The sequence below is a fragment of the Lycorma delicatula genome, chromosome 1 (genome assembly GCF_047948215.1).
Source record: "Lycorma delicatula isolate Av1 chromosome 1, ASM4794821v1, whole genome shotgun sequence".
Taxonomy (NCBI): domain Eukaryota; kingdom Metazoa; phylum Arthropoda; class Insecta; order Hemiptera; family Fulgoridae; genus Lycorma; species Lycorma delicatula.
In genome coordinates, this window is record NC_134455.1 from 63,964,140 (window position 1) to 63,986,300 (window position 22,161).

The following is a 22,161-nucleotide window of genomic DNA, read 5'->3' on the forward strand; positions in this document are numbered from 1 at the left end:
AGGGCATTATTATTATTATTATTATTATTATTATTATTATTATTATTATTATCGTTTATTCTGAATGAAACAAGTAAAACAAGCAATAGTTTTTTTAATTACATCAGAAGAACTTAATGTTAGCACGTCATCTAAAGTTGAGCATAAGGTCTAGATATGTTTGTCAACATTTTGACATCAAATCAATATAGCTTGTAATCTCTGGAATCATAATTTATTTTACTTTATAAAGAAATATTTCATTACTATTTTAGTAAAAAAAAACATTAATTATCAGTAATTATAAGGTGACATATTTATAAGTGAGTAAATAAAATTTCATTATATAATTTTTTATTTTTCAGACCCACTCGATATTAAGGAAAGTAAAACTAAAAATGGAAGCTTCTGTTACAATACAAATTGTATTAAATTGTTTAGGTTTAAATTCCTATAATTATGGAAAATGCAGTGCAAAAGTTATACTGTTTAATGCCCAAATAATATTATTATTTACATTTTCTTCATTGTATATCAAAAATTACTGGAATGATTTGGATAAAACAATTAAAGCAACAAACGCAATCAATATTTACGGGGCATTTGTAATATATTCTTTTGTGTTTGCAGTAACATGGAAAAAGTTTTTTGCAGCTTGTACAATAATATTTCAGGGTATTGAAAATACATATCCATATGAAGTAACCGATGAAAGAAAGAATTTAGTAAATTCTATTACCAAAGAATTTTTAAAAAGTAATAAACAAATGTGTTTGTCAGTAATAATATATGATACAGCAGTCAATATTTTAACTTTAATGAGTGCGTTTTCGAGTATAATAACTGCAGAAGATTTTAATACCATAGAAATTGAAAACTTACCTTTAATTCTTCCGGTATATTATCCACCGAATTTTAGAAAATTATACGTTTATTTTATGTGGTATTTATTACAATTAATATTTATGTCTATAATTTCTTGTTATTCGTACATAATAACTTGTGTACCATTTTTATCTATGAAGATAGTCGTAAATGATATAAAATTACTTTGTTTAACAATAAATGAATTAGATTATGTAACTTTAAAATCAGATATAAAATCAATTAATAATCAACAGAATTATCAAAATTACGTTGAAAATAATAATTTACCAAAAAGTAAATATGATGAAAATATTAGACATGAATATTCAGAAAAAGAAATAAAGTTTATGAAAGATTATCTGGTATATATCATTAAATATCATCAATTAATTTACAGGTAAGAATTAAAATTAATAAGTCAAATTATAATTACGGCAAATGGAAATTTATTCATAGGTCTAAAATATTGTTGAGATATTTATTTAGTTAGATGTAAACTATTATGAAATAGACAATTATCTAAATGATTATTTAGTTGTGATCAACAGTGTATTATTTTTTTAGAAGTAATAAAATCTAAAAGAAAAACGATTTCTTTATAAGTAGTAATACAATCAAAATTGAGCTATTAAAACCAGTTTTAAAATAGAACTGCCGTATAACATGATCAGATACAAAAAAAAACTTTTTTATATATATTTTCCCCAAAATTGGACTTATAAATTTACATGAATTTTTAATAAATATCTATTTATATTAATATATTTTTACATTGCTTTAGAAGTAATTTTTTTAATTTCCAAAGTAAATTAGTGCATTTGTGTAAAATTAGACTAAATATTCAATTGTTTTTGATGGAGGGAGCCGAATGTACCTTCAAATGGATAATATACATAGTATAATGTAAATGGATAATATATATGGATATATTTATGGCACTAAATGAATCACATGACTATTCAGAAGTTTCTGGAACATCGGTTATGGATTTATTTACTCATCTGTAGTTAGCTTATTTTTTTGATCATGAAGTGATATACATACAAGTTTAGTTGAATCCTAGGTTAACTTCTACGTAGTAAACTCCACCACATCTTGTCTTATGATTCGTTGTTAATCAGAACTCGATAACAAATAGTGTCCATGAAAGATAACTTACGAAATAACAAGGTTACAATTTTACTCGTACTACTAGGCCTCGATCTTTGGACCTTTACTGCAGAAAACACGAAAAAAATAACTTTAATATCAAAGTCAACCCGTCCCACCGACATCAGAGATGTTTCATACTTTATTTTGGTAGAGAAGTTATTTTAAAGATATTTTGAAGTTGATTGATTACTTTATCATATATCAATCAGTGTAAATTTTTTTTTTATTATTAATTTTTCTTATACATTGAAAAAAATTCCATTTATTGTTATTATTTGAGATTTCCTATTGAGCTTTTTTTTTATTTTTATTTCTACATCTTAGAGCGGATCCTGCTTTGTTATAACTCAGCGCCAAGTGAGATTCAGGAGGAGTTACTACTCCTAAACTTCTTCCGCCATTTTTATTTGGATAATCTTAACAACACAGTGAACCCCGCATGCCACGATCGTTCGGTCTGCAGCATAGTCGCAATGATATTCCCTGGGGTAAAAAGGTCGAATTCTCTCCGGCATGCTTCACTATGCTGCAGGAACCGATCCGTTTACACGAACCGTTTGTTCTGCGGTATCCTTCTCCAAGAAATAATCAGACTCCTCAGCGGATTTCAATATCCGCGATCACAGGAACGTCTTAAAACAACCGTAACCAATAAGGAACTGGGTCAGTTTGTTACTTCCCCGTATTTGCGGGCCAGAAATCTCTGAGGCCAGCAGTATGTCGGTTCATCTGCCCTTCGTTGAATGATCCTATCTCTTCTGCCAACTGACAAGAATTGTATGGATCCTCCCCCTTTCCAGCGCGACGAATCAGACTGGTGCTCCGTACAAAACGTGCGAGAGCACCACCAGGAACATGACCCTCGGCTTTGATTTGCAGGGACCCCTTATTTTAGTCATCGTGACAGTTGGTGACAGCCGGTTTTCTGGTCTTGACTGAGACATCTCATACTTGCCTCTGAAGCGTAGCGTTCTGATACTTTAGATCCATATCCCGAGGTACTTTACTGATTTCCTACTGAACTGGAGGATTGTATACATATACCGTTACTAAGAGAAGCGATGCACTAATTTTATCTTCAGAAGCGATGCTTTGTACCACCTATCCGAGTAATCTTTTTTGCTTTGACTCGTCTTCTTGTCTATGAGTGTGACTATTTTTATCATACAGCCAGTCTCTAGAGAAAACAGAATGCAAATATAAGTTGTATTGAATTTCACGTGCGTTTTGGTAGGCAATATGCACGCTGTTGCATATCAGCGTGCATATGCCTACAATATGCACGCTGGTATTAGCATGCTGGTTTGCAATAGTACACCAGTAAAGAAGACTATAGCTTAGTAAAGAAAACAATAGTGTAACCATTTCATTCCTCATATTACTTAATAATGCTGGCACATGATGCTACTATTATAAAGAAGCATTTCAGTTTGTGGGTAATCGTATATGGTATACCATATAATCTAGGCGTATTACATATTATACAATTGTGTTCTACACCTATAAGAACAATAATATATAAGTATGAAAATATTGGAGAAGAAACAGTACATTCCTATAATAAAAAGTAAAGAAATTAAATGCTAATTCTTTGAAAAATCTAACCTTACTTTTTTAATCGTAATGCATTTCTAATTTTAAAGAATATCTGCAAATGATAATGCATTTGAAACTCCGGTAGTTTAAATATTAGAAAATAATTTGACGTTTTAAATTAAAGAATTATATGATAAAATATGCAATTTATTTTCAGGAAAATTCTTATAATTGAAAAAGGTATTCAGGCTGTATCAGTAACATTTAAAGCTACCGCTGCTTTTGTTTGTTGTACGTCTATTTATTTTATTGTGAAGGTATACAAAAATTAAATTTTACAACTTTTTACTTTAATTCTTTGCCACATACACACGTTTACATCATGTATAGTTATTTTGATTTCATTAATGGAATCAAATGAAAATTTTTCACATTACATTCAGGAAAGTTTTAGTACATTTTTAAAAGAAGTAAAATTTAATTATGAAATAAAAAGAATAATCGTAAAAATGAGTAATTATTCAATAAATAATATTATTATGGTTCAGGCGGATTTGTGTGGCGGAATGGTAGTATCTCTTTCTTTTATTTGGAGGTTCTGGGTTCGAATCCCGGTCAGGGATGGCACTTTTTCACACAGATATTTAATTGTCTTAAAAAAAAAATAGTTAAAAGTTACAAAAATAAATTTCTGCATGGTATAAAAAAATCTAGTACTTAAAAATGTATGGTTTAAATACGATAGATAGAAAAAAGCATTTCTTTTGTGCTTCGTATTTTGCTTTGCTTTCATATAGATAGCAAGATTGTATAGTTATTAGTATTTTAACCTACCGGCTTGTTCTAGTGGTCTCGTCATCACAAATCAGCTGATTTCAAAGTCGAGAATTCTAAGGTTCAAATCCTAGTAAAGGCAGTTACTTTTAGACGGATTTGAATATGAGATCGTAGATACCGGTATTCTTTGGTGGTTGGGTTTCAATTAACTACACATCTAAAGAATGGTTGACCTGAGATTGTACAAGACTACACTTCTTTTACATTCATACATATCATCCTCACTCATGCTTTGAATAATACCTTACGGTGGTTCCGGAGGATGAATAGAAAAAGAAAGGAATTTATTTAGTGAAATTATATAAATAGTAATTTTCTTATCTTCTACCTTCTGTTCGTACCAAAAAGATTAATTTCCAATGTTTTTCAACAATATTCTCGATCGTAATGTCTGTAAACAATGATAAAAATGAGAATGAAATGTTTTAATAAAAACCTTGTACGCCTATTAATTACATATACACATTTTTAAAAGTACATAAAATTGAATTTCACTAATAACTTCTGATTTTTTATTATGTTTTTTTTATTATAGAATAATTATTCATTGTAAAAGTTTATTTTTTACAATCACGGGTTAATAATTATTAATAAATCAATATATTAAAATTAAAAAAGAAAAGGAAAGAAAAGGAATTAGAACCGATTTATCATGCCTTGTAAGATCCAAATATTTCATTAATTAAATTTTGTATTTGGTTGTAACTCTGGAACCAATGAAAATAAGTACCATTTATGGTATATCGTTGAAAAGGTCTCAATGAGGGCTTATTATTGCAGTTAAGAAAAAGTTCAATATCCAATTTTTTAGGATTTTGGGTCTTATTGGATACTTTCAGTTCAGTCGATTGCAATCAAATACTACATGTTACAACAGTCCTAAATCCAAAATTTCAACATCATACGGCTAATCATTTTTGAGTTATGCGAGATACAGACGTACATACATACATACTACATACGTACGTACAGACGTCACGCCAAAACTAGTTAAAATGGGTTCAGGGTTGGTCAAAATGGACATTTCCGTTGAAATCTGAAAACCGAAATTTTTCAGGATCACAACACTGTGCAAGGGAGTAAAAACAAAATTAAAAATGGTAGAAGTTACCCCTCCTTCTTTTTTAATTTTGACCAAAATTTAATGCTACCATTGACCCATATACAGAAAATGTTTGAACCATTTTCAAAGAATTATTGTTGAGCCAGTCCAGAAATAATAATTAAAATGTTGGCCGATACAAGAATAAGCAAATACATCTTCCGTAAATTTCTATAAATTCTTTTATGATTTTTGTCTAAGAGGAACTTTAACGTCAATGTTATCAAAATATTTCAAAAATAAAAATCTTTTTGTTTTGCTGTTTCGTCAACAAGAAAGATGTAGCAGGGAAAGTAAAAATAATTTGTAGGACCTAAAAATTTCAGATTTATTCAACATTAAAAAATATTTGTAAATAAAATTTACTTTAAATATAGTTTAAAGATTAATTATAAAAGTAATTTACTTTTATAGACGATGCTTAGTTTTTGTGCTCATGGTTTTACTTTTAATTTTGTTTTGATGTAATAAAAAAAAAAAAACACGAAGGGTACTATAGCCAAGTTAGATTTTGTAAAAACTTTTTTATTGTTAACCGTTTGAACGCTGTGAGTCATCTTAATTTTTGTGGGTTGCTGGATATATTTTTATTAATGATTTATATTCGTAGTATTTTGAAATGCATGTTATTAGTATTTGTATTTATAGTTCGTTTTGTTAAATTATTAGTTTTTAGTGGTAATAACATAAGATACATTCTGTAACTAACGTAAATAAATATGCAAGAAGATTATTTAAACTAATAAAAAAATCTGCCATTAAAATATTTTTAAAAATCGGCTATTTTATACGAGTGAAACATATTTTCCTTCCTATTTTATCTTATTATTTCAGTAATCAAGCATTTAAAAAACTATAAAATAAGTTATCACAGAGTGCTAAGTTATTGCATTTCAATTCATTTTCGCCTAATTTTACTGAAATTTTATAAATATTTTTATAAATAACTAAATTTTATTCGTAATGATATGATAAAAAAAACGATTTAAAGAAATCTACTTCGTTTGGTATTGATTTTTTAGTTTTTTATTCTTTTATTTTTTAGGTCTGATTTTGCTCTTTAATTAATTTTTTATTTGGTATCGCAGTTTGTATAAAACCGTTAATTTTTTACAACCCATTAAATCACATTTATTCCAAACTAACTTATTTTTCTTTCCCAGCTAAATTGTTATACTACACAGCTATAAAGTATACTATGTAAGAGAAAGTATGCTAATTAGATTAAATTTAACATGTCGAGATTTATGTGATCTTGATGTTTCATGACCTAGTCCAACAAAAAAAAAAAAAATTGAAACATTGAAAAAATTCGAAAGGATATCTGTACATATCTACGTGCGTACGTTTATACTCGTATATCCAGACCGGATGAACTTATTCGAATGATAATTTCTGTATATTGGATTTTTACATTTTTTCGCAATTGATTAAACGGTAGAGAAATCAACCACACGTCTCAGAAGTGGTCGACCTGAATCTGTTTAAGACCACACATTTACCGGTATATTTATACTTATTAGTCAAACTGCGCACATATGCCTCGGCATCTCTGCAGAGTACTGTTGATGACATCATGTCACTGTGCTGTTACTATACAATGATAAACATAAAACAAATTATTAACTAAACAAATATTTGTACTTATTCAAACTCCCAAAAGAGATGGAGTCCCAAAAATAAAAGAAACCTATTCTTTTATTTTTTTGTCACTTCTGAATTCAGTCACAATCTTGAACTGATTATATGATTACATTCTATTAGTATGTCACTTCGACTATGAACTGTGGCAATTTTATTCAAGAATGAGCAAAATAAATCTAATATGTTTTTTTTTCAATTATCGTTCTTTTTAATGCATTCTGAGTGAATTAACCGATTTTTATGAAATCTTATACGATATCTTCTGAATTTAAGTTATTAATGACAATTAATTTGTTAACTATTTTTTAAGGGGTAGAAGGTACGGTCAACATGAGTTTCGTATCGAGAAAAAGTTTACTTAAATAGTAGAATAATTGTTTTTTTAAAGTAATTCTTTACTTGTATTTATACACTTTAATGTTACACTTCATTTTTAAACGAAGTAGTCTGTCGACAGCGAAACCGATAGGAAACGTTTTTCCGGGTTTTTTTGTGTTATAACCCCCCCCCCCCCCCTTTATGGCATAAATTTAGGAAAACCTATTTGTAATAAACTAAGTTTCATTTACTATCAAAAATTAATAGTATTCTATATTTTTATAACGTTGTATTGTGAAAAAACATCGGAAAATTTAACTTAACAATAAAAAAATATATCTAATAAAATAAATAACGAATTGATATATACAATTTAATTGACCGTCGATGTTCTAAACGAACATCGACGGTCAATTAACAAAAACAGTATAACATAACATCAAGTGAATTAAATGCACGGATAATTTTTTTTTATTAAAAATAATTAATTCATTTTGTTGTTTATGCTTATTAAAATGGATCATTCACAACCAAAAAAAAATTAAAAGATTGTTAAGTAACTTTCTTGTCAAGTGCAGACAAAAATTAAGCAACTTATAAGTTAAACATAAATTTTTGTCTTCAAAAGTAGTACCATTCAACAGGTTCTACAAAAATCTAAGCAGGTTTACTGATAAGATGTATTCGTAAGATACCTTCTTTAAAATCCGACTTGGATTTTGAATATGTTTTTAATTAAGGTTACAGACTTTTACGAATTTATTTTTACCTATTTATCTGTTTAATTTATTTTTTATTGGTTCCTTTTACTACATATTATTTTTAATCGACTTAATTTTTTTTTTTTTTTTGTTAAATAGGTGAGGAATTCATTTACGAACGCCTAAGCATTGTCGGGCTCGTTAACAGGTGCCGCAAGATGTTATTAACCTGCGCACTACCAAATAAACCACCACCCTTCCTGGTACCGCTAGTGATGCATTCCTTCTGGATGGGGGGGGGGTTGATACTCCCTCTTGCTCGTTCATACGTCATAGTGCAATCGCTTCACAATAGGAATATCAACACAAAAACACATTAGTCACAGCAAACATGATACATCGATACATCACAATACAGAATGCAGATTATGAAACTACATACAAAGAAAAATGACTTATCAAACATATTGCAGGATGTAAAACACAGCAAAAAATACTCAGAAATACATGGAATACACAAGAAATAACATAACATATCATACAACATATACAAATACAAGAGTAGAAAAACTCAAGAAAACATTAAGTCTCACAACAATAAAAACATCACACAAAATAAATCATCAAAACCAACCCAGAAAGAAAATAAAAATACGCTAGAAATGAGACATTCATAAATATTATACGATCAACGCAACATTTATAAATGCATACATCGAACAGCAGTACAAATCTGCAGCCAAAGAGCTAATCCTTGCGGAATGCAGTAAATACTACATATTAGAATAAGGACACAAGAAACAGGGAATTAACCCAAGATCAGATAAACATCAGACATAATGTACTTCAAAAGCAAACTTAAATATAACAGAACAATAGAATTATAAATCAAAAACATTACATCATAATATCAATACAGGAAATTTACATCATAAGCTAACTAGGAACAGATACATGCTCCTTATACTTACCACCTGCGGACGCCATCAGATACGCGAGCAGAGTGCCCGAGGCCTCTTCACGTCAAGGCGACCCCCACAAGCACGGGGGACCCGCTAATCGCTCACCAGCGGCCCTGTCCGCCCCCGCACCCTCCGACGATGCCTATTGTTCATGACTCCTTCCATGTTTGGAGGTCTCTTATCATGATTTTCAGATACGTAGTGATCGCCTTCCAGTTTTCTTTCTTTTCTATCATTATATCCAACAACTGCTCAGGCTGAAACATCACTTCCCTGCCTAGTATGTAAAGTAGCGAAATCGACTTACCTACTGCATCCTATATTTTTTAGAGGAGTTGCTCTTTTTTCTGCAATTGTATGTTTTTTCTAGATTACTGAAATAAAAGAATTTTAAGACAAAGATTATTTTCTCTGTATAGATTATTATCTGAAGATTTCTTTGTCGTTATTGTTGTTTACTATTTGATTGTTTTAGCATAACGATATATACCCTTATGCTAGTCTTATATTTAAATAATTTCCTTTCAGAGTTTCGAGAATATTAGTTACGAGACTTAAAAAGAGGGTAAAAAAGAAAGCGCATATTTAATGCGTTATATTTTTCAATGAGTTTTGGTTTTCACATCAAAAATACAGATTGCTTGAGAGCAGATTTTATTCACCAATCCCTAGATTTATTTATTTTTTTATCATGACAGATTTTCCTTCTTAACATATCTTAGTAACAGCTTCCTCCCGTATAAATAGGTTTTTTTTGTGTTGGATTATCAAAAAAAAAAAAAAAATTAACTACTGCCTTTAAAAAAAAGCTGATGTGGACACTATATGACTTCCTTATACGCCTATTAAATTACATATACACATTTTAAAAAGTACATCAAATTTTATTTCACTAATAACTTTTTTTTATTGAGTAATTATTTATTGCAAAAGTTTTTTTACAATCACGGGTTAATAATTATTATTATTATTAGTAAATCAATATATTTAAATTAAAAAAAAAGAAAAGGAGATGAAGTCTGATTCGAACCGATGTGTCTTCCCTTGTAAGATCCAAATATTTCATTAATTACAATTTTATTTGGCTATAACCTGGAACCAATGAAAATAAGTATCACTTACGATAGCTCATAGAAAAGTCAAATGTTTTGGATTTTGGGTTTTTTGGAAACATTTGGTTCAGTCGATTGCAATCAAAATAGGAGGTGCACAACTAGATGTTATAACAGTCCTAAATCCAAAATTTTACTTCGTATAAAGAAGTAAAAAGTGAATGAAAAAATTTTGATCTTTAGATTTCGAATTATTGATGACATCATGAAATTAAGGGTTGCAAATTCCTAAAGTCGAAATTTTCAGAATGATATTGAAGAATTATTAGTTTTTAATTTTTACTGATTTTATCTTTTTGAAAAGTGTTTTTTTACATTTTGAGGGTATCTTAGTTACCACCGCCGTGTCTAGTACTTCGAGGCGTATATTTCATTATACGACTTAGTTTTTTCCTCTTCATTTAAAAATGTTTCCTTTTTTTATTGCTGCAAAGGGAATTTTCATCTTTTCTTGTAATAATAAAATTTAAATCGTTCTAAATTATATTATGCAGTCGTGTCGGACATATTCATTCCCTTTATCACATCTGAACTGGAGATCCTACAATGAATGATGCTATAACTTAATCTTTTGACAAACCATTTTAATAAAATTATCTTTAATTTCGGTTTAATTCACTTTTTCTTCTTAAAAAGTTCTCTTTGTGCTATACATAGCAATCGTTTTTGGGCCTTCAATGAGGTATATTGCACTTCTCGAAATATAAATGTTATTACTGATTGTAAGTAACTTAAAAAAGTAATTCAATAGTAGAAAAATCGATAAATTATTTCTTTACACATTCCAACAAGAAATTATATTTGTTTTCATTTTTTTTCTCTAGAAAAATGATATCATATCTCAGTTAGCCGAAGCAACTACATGTATCCTCTTATTTTATCTTGTTTACTTATTCGATGTAAGTGGCGAAAGGATCAATATTGAGGTATGTTAAATGAAAATCATGAAAATCTCTTACTATAAAAGCTAGAGTCAAAATTTCTAAAAATAATAACATTCTATTTTACAAGGGAAAACAGAACTTGTGCTTCTTAAGCTACAGTAGAATAGGTGTGGAGTTCCTAAAACAACTTTGCCCACCCCCAATAATGCACGGCATGAAAAACTATCCTACTACAAAATGGTTCAGGGAATCCGGAAATTTTAAAATTTGAGTTGGTAGGCCTGGGAGAGCTATGTCAACACTGAATAATTTACTGAAGCCAGTTTACGCCACCTTGCCAGTCAGTTATCATTGATACTTGGAGTGGTGCACGACGTGTTTTTGCCATAAAGCTTTTAGTAAAAATAATGACAGTGAGAAGGCTGCGCGTAGGGAATCTCTCCGCCAGATTAATTTAGAACGCCAACATCGTGTACCGTCAGCACATGCGATTACTACACGGATACTTAATTTTGAGAAAACAATTTAAGCGATGAAAAAGAGGTCCATAAAGCAGTGTGGGGACCATCTGTATGCTAGACATTATCAAAACTGTTCGAACTGCCATCATAAGAAGCCCCCACCGTTCAATACGTCGTCATGCGGTGCTTTTACAGTCGCTTGGTACAAGTATTTGAGGAATACTGTTCCAAGACTTAAGTACCAGCCATACAAGTTGCAGATCATCCAGGAACTGAAACTGAATGATCACATAATGCGCCATCAATTCTGTGAACGAATGGTCGTAAAGGTAAACGAGCATAATGACTTTGTTACAAGCTTCTTCTTTTTTTTAAACTCCTGCAAGATCACGGGCCTCCGCCGTTAGCAATGAATGGTCATCTCAGGGAGTCGTAGCAGTCGAAGCACGCCGATCTCCGCTTCTGGATGGCCGACGCGCCTCTCCGCTGGGAAGCTACCATTCCCGTTCCTAACATATCAGCGCCGACTTTGCGTTGCACACATCCGACGCTTCCCCGCGGCCCTCTCAAACCTCGAGGGTCCCTAATGCCTTCATCGGAGAGGGAGCTCCGATCCCCCCTCCCTCCTCCGGGGGGTTCTCACATAGTGGGCGGACCAAAGCACCCTAAGCAACGGGGCTACCTCCCGGCCCTATACGGCAACCACGATTCATGTTGTTTTTTTTTTTTAATTTTACCCCCGCTTGATTCAAAGAGCAGGAAATGCTTCAAAACGGTGTCCGGGATGCCGAACGATGTAGCCATCGACACACAAGGATTATTTAGATTTTGGCTTACCGTAAATATTACCTTTAACAAAATTTTAAGTTTAACAAAAGCTTACACATACAATAGTACGTGTCATGAGCCTCATTATAATAATAATGAGGCTCCTGAGATGCCCCTATGATAGGTGCCCTGAGCAATCGTCTTCAGCAATTGCTGAAATTCTGTTGAAATGCGTGAAACCATAGAGTTTCACTACGAGCCTGCAGAAATATCTACAGAGATACGGATTTCCTCTGCAAAATGTATCTTAAAAAATAAACTTGTGTATATATTCATAATATGAATAAATACTATGAAAATATAAATTATAATAGTTTTTTTATCATTCACTTTTATCTTTTCACTTTTAAGCATTCTTATGTTCTAGTATTATTATTATTTTTTTACAGTGGGAAAATTTAAGAAAAGCCTTATATGGAAGTCAATGGTTAAATAAACCGAAATGGTTTAAAAAAATGTTATCAATTGTGATAAGCTTTAATAATAAACCAATGGAAGTCAAACCTCATGGATTATTTGTTCTGAATCTGAGGAATTACGCTACGGTAATATAAGGTTTCTTTTTTTGGTATACAAATATTAAATTACATTAAGATTCATTTAGAACTCACCTTCTTGAAATTTCAAGAAAACTTCAAATATATAATTTATTTATAAAGTATTAAGTCTGTCTCATAACTTTCTTATTAATTCGAAATAAAACTTTATGCTTACAGTTATTTAAACTTGAACGTGATAGAATAACACTTCACTTTGTGCTATCTTTACATTGTTTCAATTGGTTTGTTCAGGCAAAAATACTGTTATAAAATATAGGTCGCTCCGATAATTTTCATTCAAATTTGCATTCCGATTCACTATTTAAACACCAGCATTCACAGTAAATTAAGATTTAATTATACATGATAAAAACATTGAATAATCTTATTTTATTGTTTTCAAATAAAAAGTACAAAATTAGAATTAGATTTCAAACTTGAATTAGCTTGAAATTTCTTTATTATAACTTTTAAAATTTTAAAAACATTCTAAATATTGATAAATTTATGAATTTTTGTTGGAAACATTTTTAACATTTGAATCGATAAACAAAAATTACTAATTAGTAATTAATCAATCTTTTTTTAACTATAAACATAAAAATTATACATTAATACAGTGATGGAGAAAATATACTATTGACTTTTTATTTGTAAAAAAATTATAATTAAAAATTTTAAAAATTTAAATGGTTTTCTATTAAATTTAGTTTTCAATTTGTTAATAATAATAACATTATTTATACATTACACCTATTCACCAAATAATATTTATTTATTTATTTTAAATAAAAATTATATTTTTCAAAATAAAATTCTTCTTGAAAACAGTCAAATTTTTAAAACCATATTAACTCCACGATTCCAAAAGTTTTTATCGTGCATTGAATTTTATTTTATATTCGCCGTCAAGATTATCAGTTTTTCATTTGGATAAACGGTAATTTTAAGATAGCTCTAAAGGAAAATATCAAAGGAAGGTAAATCTTTAGAGTACGATGACTACTAGAATGGACCACCCGTCCTCTTAATTTCTATTTAAGTTATTCATTCAACCACTTCCTTGCGTATAGTGCAGTTAATACGGGAAAGCTCACTGCCATCTAACATGAAAACTGGATTTAAATTAACATCGTAATAGTTAATTATTCTAAAAGTGGTCACACCTCTTCTTCAAGAAAACATTTTAATTTCTTTCTTAATAGATACACTTTTATAAACTGCCTACGACATCATCTCAGATAACAAAACAAACATTAATTATTTTATTATGCAGAGAACAATTTTCTCTAAAAATGTTTTGAAGATGTCGACAACTACATATTTTTGGAAGATTATTATGACTCCAATGGAATTTTAAATTCTCAATTAATTTTTCTAGTTTGATAAAATTAGACTGATCGGAGAATATTTATTTTTTCAAACTTCTGGTCTTCTACAAAAACTGTCGGAAGTTTTATAAATATTTTAAGAAAAACTTGTAGAGGATTTGATTCTGAGTAAAATGATATGAATAAAGAATACAGAAACTAAATACAAAAGTAAGATTTCAAGGTCTTGTTTAAAACATTTATGTGCTTATTACCCAATTTACAAAATCATATTACGCCAAAGATAAGTAGTTTCGTCCTCAACTTTCGGCATTTACCCCGAATTTCCCGAAAACTACAAAACGTACAGTTCTAGAAGCTTCTTTTTCAATTTATCACTTCAAATTTCATATAAAATCATTAAACCAACCCCTTAATTTGGGATCCAAGAATTAGATTCTGGCTTAATTTTACCGAAGATGCAGAAATAAGGACCAAATCATTCGCCAGCCGACACTCGCTAACGAAGCGTTTCAGAACCTACGCTTATATAAACTTTCTTCTTTATTTTTAATAGTAGAACATGTCTGAAAGTTTGTTATATTCTTCCTGAATAACTCTGCATAACTCATATGTACGACCGGTTTAAAATATGAAACATTTTTATCAATGAAAGAATATATGTTCCAAAAATGATATTTTTATATTAAAATTTCAAAAATTCAAGAGCATAAAATTTTATTTGGAATTACTGAGAAGCTCTGAAAAATTACGTAATAGAATTTGCCGTGTGTTATTCTAATTCTACTGTTAATTACATTTCACTGAATTGAGCCAGGAGAAATATTATAAAAGAATAAAGAAAGTTTAATCTTACTTTTTTATATATTTGTACTGAATTTATTTGATATATTTGTATTTCTATGTTTAGTCTTTTTCTTCTACGTAAGCTGCAAAAAAGCAGATTCTAAAAGTTTAATTTTTACAGAAATATAGTATTACAAATAAACAAGAATTGTGATGCTAAAAATTAATTTAGCCTCACAAGATAATTTAGTTTAATCAAATTGAATTCATATTCAAACCGGTTTATGTTTAGAATACCAATTTATATTTATACCTGCTGCATGGTTTAAAAATTGTTTAATCAGAAAAAGCGCTAGGGTAAGGAAGACAAGATTATCAAGTATGAATCGTGTAGATGTAAAGGAGCGAAAATTTGCGTAAGAAAACCCTCATCTTCCATTAAAATAATGGTATTAATTATTTAATAAATAATTAAATACAAATAATAATACAAAATAGCACCCAATTGTTTCGTTTTTAATGATAATGATGGAAAATTAATTTTTGCAGTTCATGAAAAGTACGAAACGCTGATTAGGAATCAAACTCGTGCGTTCCCGAGTTGTAGTTCTAAATGTGTACCAACACTTTACCATTAAGGTTTTGGCAAGGTCATTCAGTTATTAAAAACATAAACAGCTGTGTTGGCAAATCAGTTGGTAAGAAGGAATAATCTCAGAATATTAAGTTGGTTACCCCGTAATGACGTTTGATCAGCAGTTTAAGTAAAACTGTTTTGTTTATATCCTCAAAATCTCATTTTATGACGGCGAGTCTTAAGTTTGCGAATAAGTTGAACAGCGTGCAGTAACCTGTTTTTTGCTTTTCGAATGTAAAAATCCATTTAACATTAACTCTCATATGACCAAACAATACGAACAAAGTTGTATGAATCGTAGACATTTTTCCATGTATGTAGAACTTCAGTAGTGACTAACAAGCACCGTTCTGGACGTCCGACTGAAGTTTCAACTCCAGCGCTTGATACTCGGGTAGACTTTCTCATTCAAGTAAAGAGGTGGATTACAGTTATTAAACTAAAAAATTACAAGTTTGATCGATACAGTTCATAACACTATCACTAACATGCTCAATTACCTAAAACAAGCGAAAGATGGATTTTAAGAGAGTTGACATATTATCATAAGGAGACATTGCATGTATCGTCGCTAAAACAACGGTATCAGCGGGAAAGTGATTTTCTTGCACTGTATTCTAACTTGTGATGAGATATAGATTCACCATTATGAACTGGAGTCTAAAAGACAGAACGTGGAGTGGAAATACACGAGTTCACTAATAAAGAAAAATTATATATATGCAAAGACCCTTATCTTTTTCTTCGATTTTCAAAAAATCGGCAAACAATAAACAGCCCGTACTACCGTGTTATACGTATTAAGTAAGTGAAGCCAGCTACGTTGAAAAACATCCTGGATCATAGCGCAAAATCATCATTCTGCTTCATGATAAAGCCCACACCCACACAGATCTGGTAGCTCGAGAAACCATCGACAAATTGCACCGGGAAGTACTACTTCAACTCCCACACATTCTTGGATTCCCATTCTTCATGAATTCATTCTTGAATTCACATTCTTGGATTTGTACTTGTTTGCTCCACTAAAGGAGGCGCTACGTTGTAAAAAGTTTAATGGTAATGATGATTTCAAATTTGTTCTAAATTGGCAGCTACATCGAGAAAAAGATTTCTTTGAAGCCGGCATAAATAAGCTGATTCAGAGATGGAGTGTACGAGAATGTATTAATGTTGCTGGAGATTATGACAAAAAGCGCAAAAATTTCACATTTATTAAATAAACCATTTTAGCCCCACAAAAATTTGTGAATTTAATTATTGAATGATCTTCTTAAATTGATATACCTATATTTCTTAAATTAATTCATTACCATTTATGTGATTCAAAAGCTAATCAAAGTAAACGGCTTAGGTATTTTTAATAAAAGGTGAGAAATGTTAAATCTGATAAGGATTGCATGTTAACTCCTGCATGCCCAAATAAAGATAAGACACTACCGCTTAGCCAAATACTTTGTTTACTTTGGTATATGTTTTTATACTTTGTTATATTGATATATCGATATTATATTATTAATTAAATGCCAATTATGAGATTTAAAAATCTAAACAATGTAAATGGACCAGATATTTTTATTCCAAATTGAGTTACTTTTAATATTACACAGAATTTTATTCGTATTTGTATTTAGTTGTAATATATAAGAAAAAAATTACTTTTAAACAGACAGTAGATCTGTGAGTATGATGAAATGAAAATAAAAAAACTCTTGCGTAATTTTGCGCAAGAAGACCGATCTTACGTTTTTGACGCCCTCACTATTTCGGAGTCACATACGCACTGATTTTCGAGTACAACTTAATACATACGTTCGAATAACGAGTAAATCCTACACACAAGCATCATGTTTCAACCTATCTACCACTGCGATTCATTGCATAAACTCATATGAATAATACACCAGTACAAAGTCAACATAATCTCAAATTGATATTATGTTGTCCGTTATCGACCTTAAATTAAGAATAACTCAAAACGACTCAACCAATCTTCGTCAAATTTTCATATGCACAACTTCAGATACATACAGTACTATAGATACACATACTACTATAGCATATGTAAATTTAAATGAATTTAATTTAGTAAAAATCCAATAAAACTTTTAAAATCTTTTGGAACAATTAAGCTTAACTCAAAAACGACTTAACGAATCCTCATCAGATTCTCACGTGCACAAATCCAGATACACTACCACAGCATATATAAACATCAATGAAATTTATGCAGTAGTTTTAGAGATTTTTGAGCCACAAACTTTATACATAGACATATATATAATTAGGAAATTACATTTTTTTTAAATGAATGGTATTTTCGTACTATTCATATCTCAAAACGTAAAGAAAATTCATTTTCATCCCCCATCCCACCGTGCGAAAGAAAGTAATACTACGTTTCTTCGAAAAGTTGGTAAAAAAATTAAAATATTTTCTCTCCATTGAAACATTATTAGGCTTGTATTGCATTGAATATACTCATATAGTAGAATTGTCTATTGAAATTGATGGCCAGAGAAAGTAATATTTCATTATTTCGCTTTTTTTTAAATATGTTATTTTAATATTCTTGTAGTATTAATTACTTTAATTTTATATTACATGATTTAATTTCAAATAATTCAAATTATTTTTTTTTCCATTTCAGACCATAAATGCGACTTACTCCTACTACAACCTTCTTAACAATTTTAAAAACAATTAAACTTGCGTAGTGTATTTTATTGTTTATTTTTCTTTTTATTATAAATTAACCGGACTACAACTATTGAGATTTTATATTTTAAAAAAAATTCAGAATTACAAAATATTGTACGTTTAATTTTTAAAATAAAAAGGAATGAGACACCATTTTTCGCTTGTGTTTTTTTTTCTTCATAACCTATGAAGTTCTTATCCATAAAGTTAATTTTTCTTCATAAATTAATAAATATTTTATTCTGTTCGGTTAATAATACAGATTATATAAATCACGTCATTATAAAATAAATTATAAATACAAAAACAAAAAATATAAGACAAAAAAACAGACATGATTTAAGTTCATTTTAATAATTTAAATACTAGGAAAAAGGCGGGCTAACGCCCCGCCGCGAAAATTTTAGTTGGTTTATGTTTCATTATACATGAAACTGTTAATGGTTTTGGCAATTGTAATTCATGAACGTTATTCATGAATTTAGCATACTAACAACAACAAAAATATAATTTTAGATAAATCGTTCGTGCGCTGCGCGCAGCTGCTCGGCGCACCACGTGGTCTGCTTTACACCAATAGTAGCTAAAATAAAAATGTGGTCACATACATCAAACAAATAAACCTACGTACCATTCTTCTTTTATGGGAAAGATATGAAATAATTTTAAGGTAAATTAGGCCTTATAATTAATTACCTTAATAATTAAGGTAATTCAGAAAGCCTTATGAAAATTATTTTGAACACGTATTTATACACATGTTATAGATATATCAGGGTATTTTATATTTAAAAGAAAATTTTTAATTTTATTTTAAATAAATTGGTGGGAAGATTTTTCAAACAGTGTGGTAATTAAAAAAAAAATAATAATACAAAAATAATGAGGTCCTTTCTCTTAAACCGAATTATTGTGTTGAATTATACGTAAACAGTCCTATTTCTGTTGATGTGGATATTGTTAATTTTTATACTATTCTTTTCAACAAAGATTGCATATTCATTCATATAAACAGAAGGTTCAGTCGGGCACCAAATAGCGATCTGACAGCCAAATTTTGTATTTTAAAAAACTCGTTCTGACTTTATGAGCGAGTCCCAAAAGATGACGCTGTACTTTAGACAGGGATATACATATGCATAATTATTTTATATTAATGTTCTTAATGAAGATCTGGTGGCGCGGTTGTTCACTCCACGTGTCACAAAATTCTAGGAACGACGAGGTGCGTGTTGTTTTGTTAGCAATGTAGTAAACAGGGGCAATTTTAAAAACAAATTAATCTAAAAAAATTAATCTTCTCAAAAACGTTCCCTTTCGAAAAGATTTACACGCATACTAAATCGCGTGTACTGGTCGTTCATTAAAGAAGAATAATAATGTTGATTATAGGATTTAAATTGATTTTTTCATTAAATATTTCTATTTCGCATCTGTCAGATAATTACATATATTATAATGTATTATAAAATATGAGGGAGGCCTCACGTGAACCTGTAACAGTCAAAATGCTATTGAAAGTTTCTATCTAATTATATTATCGGTGAAAGAAGTTTGTTCTACTTTTGTTTAACTAGGGATTATTAATTTTAATTATTTTATCATTAAAAATAAATAATTTTCAAATTATCTTTTCTATTATAAAAATATATAAATTGATTTATTTTTTCAGTACAGCTATGTTTCTAAACATTTATTTACTTGTTATTGTATCTGTCACTCGTAATATGAATTGGTAAGGATAGACAACATCTGTCCTTTTATACCGTACGTCAAGACCAAAGAAAAACAATAAATCGATTTAAGTCATTACTAATAAAGATGGAATCTAACAAGGTAGGATCTGAAGTCTGCTACTGATAAATAACAGTTTAATTTGTGCAGTGAAGACCACTATTTTATACGATCCAGAATTACCCATATAATCAGAATTCGTGAAATATTATCTGTAAGATAAATAATAGTAATTTTTCCTCGTTCATTCATTTTACGTTTCAACCCTTTTTTTGTTTAATAGTCGACTGTTCATTAAATAAACATACAAATGTTCTGTATGCATTTAGTTTTAATATAACAAAGATCGTTTCAATTACCTGTTGTACTCAGCCGGCTACTTCTAAAAATTATCGTTTATTTATACAATATCCAAAGAACATCGACAAGAATAAAATTAAGTTTTTATTTACTAGAATTTAAATTTGAACCGTCCTACGCAATTTCTTCCCGTAAATGATAACTTGCAAGTTCTTATAAACGACTCAAAGTTCACTGAATCATACTTTATTCAAAATACTAATTACCGATGTTATTTTATAATTTCTAACATATTAAAATAGAATGTGTTAGAGAATGGATTACGTAAAATAGCAAAAAGAACAAACATGAATTTAAATTTCTCTTAAATTATTTATAAAAATAATAAAAATTGGCTAAGTATTACACTTCTTTCATTGCAAAACAACGGCTACGAAGAAAATTTTGTTTTTAACCCTATCTTTTTAATAAAGTATCATCTTATTATGATGCAATTAACGACACAATTAGAGAGATTATTTAAAAAATTCTCTGTTAGAAATTCTTTAACGTACTAAATTAGACATCGTACATAATTTTTTTGAATTGAATAAAAAATTATTATTGAAAATAATACTTGGGAAATAAACTTTGGAGCCCTCAAATCAAGGGGACTATTTATTATCTCAAATACGCTACAAAATTAGTTTTAATTAAATAACGAGTCAAAAAAAAGAAAAAAAAAAAGTTTAAACTGGGAGTCCTCAAATCAAGAAGACTATTTTTAATATGCAGAGTAGTTTAACATTACTATTAAATAAATTAAAAACGAAATCCAAAAAAAAATTATTTCTAAAAATTAGAAGCCACCGCATTAAAGGGGACTTTTGTGACTTTATGCTTACAAATATAAGATTCAGACATTGATAATTCGAAACCGGAAAAAAAAATTGTTAGAGTCATTTTTTGATATCGTTTTCAGTTAATTTTAAATTAATTCTATTCAACTGAGTAGACCCTAAGCTGTATACTCCTTGATTTATACTATGCAGCACCAAAATATAAAACTTCAAGTTACTAACGTTAATAATTCTACAAAATTTAGACAGTACCGTATACTTTCCATCGCCTAGTTAATATATTTTCAATTAAAATCGCTCTCTTGCAATCTTGAGTAATTAAATAACATGGAATAAAATTTATACATTTTGTTCCGATGAAAAGAGTGTTTTCTTGTAATATGTTTTCATTAATATGATTAACTTAAAATTTATTGATAAAATAATTTCTGTTGTTGATTACTAAAGTAATTTTGAATAAAAAAAATCATGATGAAATATAATAATAAAAAAAAAAACTAGAAAAAAATTAATATGTTTAATGAAGGTGTTATTACATAGTTACCTCGGTAATAGAATCATAAAATTTTTAAATATATTTGATACTTGGTAAAAACTAAGTTTGTTTACATTTATCTAAAAATATATTTTTTAAACAGTAAACAATCAATCACTTTATTTCAACAATATCTCCATTGTGTCCCTGGAGATAATGGCCAAGGTTAAGGGACTGATTCAGGGCATCAGAATAAACAAAAAAAGATCATTTGGTCAAATGTCCTATCTCTCTTAATTTTTCCTCTGTTCGCCATTTTATATTTTTTCAGTAAAAAATTTATACCTTAAGAAGGGATTGATGTACTTTAATGAATTTGATGAATGAGTTCCCAAAAAATATTCTACAAAATTAATGATTTTAAAGATTTTATCATT

General features: G+C 29.3%; 1 protein-coding gene across 2 annotated transcripts; it reads left to right on the forward strand.

Moving 5' to 3' along the window:
- The first annotated feature begins 341 nt into the window (after positions 1-341).
- LOC142319026 (uncharacterized) lies at positions 342-18,529 on the forward strand. 2 transcript variants are annotated; one of them, XM_075355845.1, is made up of 5 exons: positions 342-1,243; positions 3,752-3,851; positions 11,035-11,136; positions 12,773-12,928; positions 18,327-18,529. In XM_075355845.1, the coding sequence occupies exons 1-5, from the start codon at positions 378-380 to the stop codon at positions 18,381-18,383; spliced, it is 1,281 nt and encodes a 426-aa protein (XP_075211960.1). In that variant the 5' UTR covers positions 342-377; the 3' UTR covers positions 18,384-18,529. The 2 variants fall into 2 exon arrangements, with proteins under 2 accessions (XP_075211960.1, XP_075211970.1); XM_075355855.1 differs by lacking the exon at positions 11,035-11,136.
- Positions 18,530-22,161: the final 3,632 nt, after the last annotated feature.